The sequence below is a fragment of the Cololabis saira genome, chromosome 13, assembly GCF_033807715.1.
Source record: "Cololabis saira isolate AMF1-May2022 chromosome 13, fColSai1.1, whole genome shotgun sequence".
Lineage (NCBI taxonomy): Eukaryota > Metazoa > Chordata > Actinopteri > Beloniformes > Belonidae > Cololabis > Cololabis saira.
The window spans coordinates 20,521,708-20,530,596 of NC_084599.1; the positions used below are offsets into that span (position 1 = coordinate 20,521,708).

General features: G+C 37.1%; 1 protein-coding gene across 1 annotated transcript; it reads right to left on the reverse strand.

Annotated features, from left to right (window-relative positions):
* Positions 1-1,542: 1,542 nt before the first annotated feature.
* pole4 (polymerase (DNA-directed), epsilon 4, accessory subunit) lies at positions 1,543-6,810 on the reverse strand. The gene is made up of 4 exons (XM_061737135.1): positions 6,466-6,810; positions 2,783-2,867; positions 1,985-2,026; positions 1,543-1,821 (listed from the first exon to the last, which is right to left on the reverse strand). The coding sequence occupies exons 1-4, from the start codon at positions 6,688-6,690 to the stop codon at positions 1,808-1,810; spliced, it is 366 nt and encodes a 121-aa protein (XP_061593119.1). The 5' UTR covers positions 6,691-6,810; the 3' UTR covers positions 1,543-1,807.
* Between the last annotated feature and the right edge of the window lie 2,079 nt (positions 6,811-8,889).

Genomic DNA, 8,889 nt, shown 5'->3' on the forward strand with positions numbered 1-8,889 from the left:
GATACAGTAAATTCAGCCACTTTTCATGGCTTCTATTAAGAGAAAAACCAGCCCAACGTACTTAAAACACTGAAATTGAAATCCGTCCATCCTTTTTCTGGTGTGGTGTCAACACCCTGGTATCCAGCATCAGCACTTTGGACAGCCACTTGGTCCACTTTGGCACACAATATTAAATATTATCTGTCTGACGTGTACAATGGAAAGTTTACAAGCATCTTCCAGGCAGATGCATTCATTCCATTTACCAGTACTGAGTTTTCTCCTCATTAAAGCAATGCAAAAAAAACAACTTTTTAGCTCATTTGGTCTCTCGCTTGGTCACTTTTGTTCTCTCTTTCTTGTTTTTTCCGTCTTTACCTTCTTGGGTCTGTGGTTATGATCAACATAGCTGTGAGCTACTTTCACCTTAAGCCACCGTTATTGATGTGGTGCTGTAAAGCCATTCACAGCCGTCGCGAGATGACCTCTGTGGACTCGGAGGTGTTTGGGTGGTGGATGAGACACTGATCAGCCTTTAAGGTGGGGTTGAGTAAAATGAAACACCATCATTTAACCTCAAGTCAACCCAAGGAACTAAAAGGCAAGCATACTACTCCATGATGCAACGAGGACGTCTACACGCGGAGTAGGGTCGCCTTCCCATGAAAGCCCCACCATCATTGAGGAAGTACTGAACTGTAATGGAAACTGACAGAGGCAAGGCGACTCGCAAACTGTACAATGGAAATGGGGGAAATGGGGCATTAGTCTAAACTTTAGAGTGTTAGGGACAGTTATCAAAGCTGCAGCTACAGGACAAGTCTAGAGCAGCTTGTCTTAAACATTTGGTTATGATTAGAAGTACCTCATAAGCATCATTTCTCTCCATTGTTCTTGTAGTTTGTTGTGCTGGTCTGCCCCCTGTTTTTCCTCTTCTGTGCATGTTTACAGACCAGAGTCTCAGGGCTGCATGCTGCCCTGTAGTCCCACCCTCTGACCATCCTGGTGTCTGCTGTTTATATAGTCATCTCTGCAGTACACCAACTAACCATGTATCAGTAACATTTACATAGAACTCTTAGTTCTGCTCATGGATAATTAATACTAATATATTGTGTCTTTTGTACCCTTGACAATCTGTGCCTCTCCTCTCTCTGTTCTTCTTTCTCTTTCTGGTCTCCCTGTTCCTGATCTACCCAGCTGGCCTTCAGCAGGAGGGAACCCCCTAATGATCCAGGTCCTGCTCAAGGTTTCTTCCCTCCTAAAGGGGAGTTTTTCTTGCGACTTCTTGGCTTCATGTTTTTCTTCCACTAGGGGAGTTTTTACCTGCCATTGTTTATGTAATAATTGCTCTGGGTCATGTTCTGGGTCTCTGGAAAGCACCCAGAGACAACTTGTGTTGTAAACACTATATAAATAAAATATAATTTAATTAAAACCACTGAGCTTTATGAATCATAGTTTTCCTGATCAACTGTTCAAATTCTGCGATTCAGAGTCAGACAATCTTAGACAAAATGTAGTTTAACAGAGATTTTGTTCTAACAAAGTTCGGCTGCTCAAAACACATTTATTTTATTGTACTACAGCATTTAACAAATATTTACAAAGAATTTTACACATTTCCACTGATATCTTCATAGTTAAGAAAAAAGCCTTAACTGCATTTTGTATAAAAAGCATTAATGAACATCACCAATGTGATGTTAATACGTTTCTTTTAGAAAAATACTAGGAGGTTCCCCACAGTGATTGTGACCTGGTAGAAGCGCCTGTTGGATGGATGCAGATATTCAGGGAGCTGATTGGACCATTGAAGCAGTCTTTAGTCTAGTGTGCCTGGAGAGAAAATAGTTATTGCAATATGATCTACTGCAAAAGGCACTCGATTAATTGCACCAATTATCTAAAAAACATGCATGAGAATGCTTTGAAGAAAACAACTGAACACTGGATAAATGTCCATATAAGATCCTGAGGTTTTTTTTTTTACTAAGCTTACCTTCGAGAAAGGCAAATTCATCGATGGCCTCTATTGCATTGTCTGTGGAGTACAAAGAAAGAAAAACATACAGGGTTAAATATTTTTACAACATTAATCCAACATCATCCTCAACCCTGTTTACAAAAACATGTTACATGCACTTTAAAGGGGACCTATTATGGCATCTAATACCTATTTTAAACAGGCCTTGAATGTCTTAAAAACAAGCTTTTGATTGTTTTTTCTAAATAAATTAGAAATTCAGCCTCTGAGCCATGTCTTTATCTTCCCATTCTGTAACCTCATTATCTATGCGGGATTCTGAGTGGGCGGGGCTATGATAATGAGGCACTGTGCTGATTGGCTGCCTGAATGACGCGATACACCGCTACGGACAAATGGCAGAAGCTCCGGCCGGCGGAGTTAGTTGTGGGTGTGGTTTCAGGGCAGACAACTCCCCTCCTTCCCCAATGTATCAATTTATACACAGTAAATCGAGCTGGCATGAAGTCAAGCTTAAGAGTGGTATAGAGCAGAGGAATTTCAAAATAAAACACCACAATAAAAGTTAACCAGATATGGGGCAGGGTTCAGTTTAGAAACAGAAAATCTCATTTTATTTGACACTACTCATCACTTTTAAAAGTTTCAATCTAGAAAGAAGACAGTATGGTGAGTTATCGGCCTTTAGCCAAAGAAAAGGAAACCAGTTATAACCACAGTGACTCGATTAGCAAACAACATTACGAAGATTGACCCCTGAATAGGAAGAAGTATAGATAATGGATTGATTACATGTATCTTTACTCTCCTTACCTAAGTCTTTTCTTTGTAATGTTTTCCTCTTGCCTTGCTGAGCGTACACCAGAGCATCTTTGGCAATCATCTCAACAAACAACTCCTAGGAGAAACATAAAAAATGAAGAATACAAATTATTTATATACAGTTAATAACATGCTTGGTTCAAACACACTACTTAACTTGATTACATTATCATAAATATTTTACATTGTCTAAAATAAATGATTTGTTTAAATGGTCACAGTTTAGGTCTTTTTGTCAGTACAAGACCCCCTGGTGATGTTGCTTCCCAACACTACACCCCAGTTTACAACCGCAGAACCTGAGGGCTGCAGACAGAATTCATGTTTTTAAACACAGTCTCAAGACCTACCTTTTTAAATCTGGCTTTTAACTAATGTTCCCTTTGTTTTTAATCGTGTTTTAGACCCTCTTAGATTTTCAGCCAACACATTTTGCTGTTATTTATTGCTAATATCTTATTTATTTACTTGTCTATTTCTGTTACATTTTAACAGTATTATTAGGATCCATTATTTGTTTATTTTATATATTTATTTATGCTTATATTGTTGGTACTTTTTAGTTTTTAACTCCACTGCTGTGCATTGAGAGGTCTGTAGACTGTGGTGGGGTCCATACATCCATACGGCTCTCTGTGATTCCCTCCATGTAAACTGTATAAATTAAGTTTGATTTGAGTCATTACGTTTGGTGAGGTTTCATCTAAATAAAAAATAAAAAACAAAAAAAAATGTTTTAAATATGTAATACTGCTACAACAACTGAAGATACTTATCATATATTTCAATAAATACCTAGGTGTCTGGATCGATGATTCACTTTGAGTCACTTTTAAGCAGCATATAGAGACACTTGTGAAGAAGCTGAGGATAAAATTGGGTTTTTACTTTCGAAATAAGCTGTGTTTTTCCAATGCTAAGAAGCGACTTGTTGCAGCTACCTTTTTACCAGTACTAGATTATGGAGATATTTTGTACCGTACATGAATGCTTCTGCTAAATGTCTTCATATGATCGATACTGCATATTCTGCTTCCCTGAGGTTCATTACAAATAGTAACCATTGACACATCACTGTGAGTTATACTCTCAGGTTGGATGGTCTTCTCTGGCCACCCGAAGGCTCAGCCATTGCTATACTTTTATATCTAAGGCCATGCTTGGTCTGCTGCCTTCTTACATCTGCTCCTTGATTGTACAGAGAAGTCCTGGTTCTTACTCGTTCCGTTCACAAGACTACCTGTTGCTTTCTGCTCCTTTTGCCCGTACTGAACTGGGTAAAAGAGCCTTTGTTTATTCTGCTCCTTCGACCTGGAACACATTACAAAATGACTGGAGGCTAACAGGGTTAATTTCTTTGAGTACTTTTAAATCTAAATTAAAAATACTTGAGGCCGATTCCATTACATGTACCTGTTTTTTGTGATTTGCTTACTTTTTTTTCCAATTTTATTTTAATTGTATTTTTATCTGTCATTTGTAACTGTGTAACTATGCGTTGTAATTGCTGCTGCCTATCTTGGCCAGGTCTCCCTCGGAAAATAGGTTTTTAATCTCAATGGGAACTCCCCGGTTAAATAAAGGTTAAATAAATAAATAAAAAAAAAATACAACTGAAGATACTACGACGGAGTATTAGGGCCAAACTAAGACAAAAAAAAAGGAAATTACGAGAATAAAGTCATAATAATATGAGAATAAAGTCGTAATATTAAATATATTGTAAATATATATATATATATATATATATATATATATATATATATATATATATATGTTAGGGCTGTTCGATTAATCGATTGGCCCTAACATCGTTTTTTTTATTTATTTATTTATTTTTTTTACCTTGTCTGCACACATATTAATGATTGATACCATATTAATGATTGATGGAAATACCTCTCAATACCTGCGACAAGTGCCCCATGGGAGAGGCTCTTTAGTGTAGGAGGGGGCGTTGTAACATGCCACCGGGTAGACCGGCTCGTGTTCCTTGCAAAAAACTTGCAAATGTGAATAGCAAATGTAATGACTGACATTACACACCTCTACCTCCTTCATGGGTTGCATTATTATTTAGCATGCAAAGACCCAGTTTAGTTTAATTAGAAAATGTCTTGTTTTATTTAATTGGAAATATAACTTACTGTATGTTTGCAAGTGCTGATTTGCTGATTTTGTTTTTCAGAGATAAAACTTTATATTTTATTATATTTTTTTAAACTTTTTTTCTACTTATTTTACAGAGTTTTGCACTTTATTCATTCATTTTTGGTTTAATAAGAGCAAAGTTTGCACTTAAAGCCCAATGGGGCAAATGTTCAATAAAAAAACAGCATATTTGAAATCATTTCTTTGCCTTTTGTCAATTCACAAAATAATCGTAATTGAAAATTGGATTTTGAGAGAAAAAAAAAATCGAGATTTTATTTTTGGGCAAAATCGAACAGCCCTAATATATATATATATATATATATATATATATATATATATATATATATATAACTTCACAAGATGCTCAATATTCCTCATTTTAACACAGGGAGAAGATGCTCTTCCTGTTAGTTTTCATAAATTATATTCTCGTAATATTACAACCTTATTCTCATAAATTACGACTTTATTACTCCGTCGTAAGATACTTATCATACATATCAATATATCAAATTAGAAACCCTCAACAAAGTAGTCTGCAGCAACAGGGGCGTCAGTTGGGTATGCCATAGTATGGCAGCCGCCCGCCACACCTTGGCTTCTAGGGAAAATGTAAATGTTTGTTTTTTAAATACATTTATGGAATTACTCTGTGTCTATGTGTATTGATTATTCTATTACTTAATACATATAGAATAACTACACATGCAAATCAGAACAACATGATCGATTTCACTAGTTATTATACACTGCAAAAACTGAAAATCTTAACAAGAATATTTGTCTTATTTCTAGTTAAAATGTCTAATTTTTAGTAAAAAAAAATCTCATTACATTTAAGACTCGAAAACAACCATTTTCACCTGTTTCAAGTAGATTTTCACTTAAAATAAGTAGAAAAATCTGCCAGTGGAACAATATTTTTTTGCTTGTAATGAGAAGATAAATCTTGTCCCACTGGCAGATTTTTCTACTCATTTCAAGTGAAAATTTACTTGAAACAGGTGAAAATGGTCAAATAAGTTATTTTTCTGGTGATAACTCTTGTTTTAAGTGTAATGAGATTTTTTGACTAAAAATGAGACATTTTAACTAGAAATAAGACAAATATTCCTGGTAAGATTTTGAGTTTTTGCAGTGAGCGAGACTGCATTTGAAAAAGTTCCAATTTTCTTGACCACACAGATAAGCTACATAGACTTCTGTGATGAGTATTTGCTGGACGTGTTGATTGATATTCTAGTTAAGTTCTGTGACTCGTAACCTTGCCATACCTTAGCTTCCACTGAATTGACGCCACTGAAGATACTTATCATACATATCAATATATCAAATTAGAAACCCTCAACAAAGTAGTCAGCAGCAATGAAACAAGAAAACGTGATATTGTGACAGCATGGTAATCTGATGAAGGCTGATTTATGGTTCCACGTTACACCAACGCAGACCTACGGCGTAAGCTCTGCATCGATTTAACGCGGAACCATGAATCAGGCTTAACTATCACGCAGTCACTTTACCGTGGCTTTAGCGATGATGAACACGGACTCCTGGCTGGCCAGCGACACGTCCGGGTCGGTTTTCATCAGGGCTTTGATGCGGGCCAGCGGCAGCCTGGACGGCCGGCCGGGGGCCGCCGGCGGCGGAGCGCCGTCCTCCGGCTCCCCGCGGGCCTCCTCCTCGCTCCCGCACCGCTCCGGCACTAGCTCCGCGGGAGTGGCAGGCGTCGCCACCGTCGCTGCCATTCACTGATATTTTGCTGCTAAGTTATATAAACAAAAACCCACAATAATAATGTGTGTTGTTACATGTCACGGAAGATAACAACACCAGCAGCAGCGCGCCAGCATGTGCTTCCGGTCTGGTTGGTAGGCGCTGTTTGCTGATTGGTCAGCTCCGGACCCGCCAACCAATCCTGCTCGGTGATTGGTCAGTCAGGAGTAAACGCTTGTAGATTACATTTTTTTTTAATTATCTTTATTGAGAAAAAAATTACAAAACAAATGGTAACTATTTTTTTAAAGGATAAATATAAATTGCCTAACTCTGCTTAACACATTTTCAAAGGCATCAGGTTTAAAACTAAATTTGTCCAAATGTGAAATTCTGTCTCTGCATAAATGCAATGATGCTGCTGTGATCTGTAATATTCCAGTTAAGGAAACAGTTCAGAATCAGAATCAGAATCATGTTTATTTGGCCAAGTCAGGTCAAACAAGACAGGGAATTTGACTCGGTTATTTTCACTCACGGTACAGTAAATAGACAAATGAGAGCTCTTATTAACATATATACAATTTTAAAAATGTGAAAGATGGAGCAGTATGAGGTAGACATGGTTATTGAAAGGTGCATTGTTACAGCGAATGATTGTGATTATTATTATTATTATTATTATTGTTGTTGTTGTTGTTGTTGTTGTTTTTGTTGTTGTTATTATTATTATTATTATTATTATTGCACATAATAATAATAAGTTGGATATTTAGTCATATTCATAACTAAAAATGTCATTGCCAGTCATCATTTCAATTTAAGTTTCTTTTCCCTAGATTAATTTACTTTCTATTACTGTATTTGCTTTTCTTCAATATGTATCTCTACTTATCTTACTTAGTTTTATCCTGTGATTGTTTCACAACAGACTCTTTATACATCTTGTCATTACTTTTGGTGCCTGCCAGGTATCATTATAACGATACCTGGATTGTTGTGGTGTTGTATATACGTGGCATTTATTATCTGTTATTTGTCAACAATTATGAGATTATTTTTCTTTTCTTTCAACTTTGTAAAGTTTCTTGCAAATTAAACATAGAAAAAAATGAACACAAGTCAGTTCAGAATGTGTCCTTTAGAGGGCAGTGAAAACATGCTGAAAACGACCCGCTGTGGCAGCCTGATAGACCAGAGCCAGGTTTAGAAAGATGTAGGATGTACCTGCAAAGTAAATTTAAATCTGCCAGCGGTACCTCTACATTTCCAGGCTACCACTGTGGTAGATATAGAGCAACTTTTCTGAGATGGAATTGTGCTTTATTGATGTAAGTGCTATCTCTTGCTGCAAAAATTCACTCTACATCAATATTGGCCTCCACCAAGTGCTAGGGATGTGGTGAAAACTAACACTGAGAATAAGTACCCTGCAGTTTGCGCAAGATAGGTAACCTGTAAGTGATCCTGTTGGGTCAGTTGTGTGCTGTGAACTTTTCTGAGTTTTCTGGCTTCAATTAAGCTGAAAACGACTTGTTTTTCTGCTTTTAAGTGAAGGGGAAGTGAATTGAACTAGAAAGGTGAAGGCCCCTATAGTAATTTTTTTATCTGCTTTCAGACATGATATACTTCTATCCTAAATTTTCTATACTTTCCCACTTTTGGTTTCTAAGCTATTGCAGCTGTTCCATTCAAAATGTACGAAGCAAAACTGTTTTGCATTATACTTCGTCCTGCATTGCCGTGGCATAGGGTGGCAGTGGCATGGTTGGTTTCCCACTAACCAGAGGGTTGCCAGATTGATCCCAAGCCCGATAAATCCCCAGCCACATCATGTGCCTAACTCATAGGACAGTACGCTGGCTCATCTCAAGTTTGGATGAAATATATATATATATATATACGTGTGTGTGTGTGTATTTTAGCAATGGGTTCATCAGCTTTAGCGATGATAAACACATTGCTAAAGCTGAGAGGGTTAAGGCTAAACCCTCTCAGCCAGATCATTGCAAAGAGGCTAAATGATACAGAAGTTCCAAAGTGAAGCAACCATCAGCCATCTCCTCTGCATGAATGTAATCAAGCTGTTTTCCCAAAACAAACTAGACCTTGACTCTATTATCCACCTCATCAGGATATATGGCAGTGATATTGACACGTTAGGCAAGCTAGATAAATAGATAGATAGACTCCTTCATTCATCCCTTTGGGAGGCTCCCTTAGGAAAATTG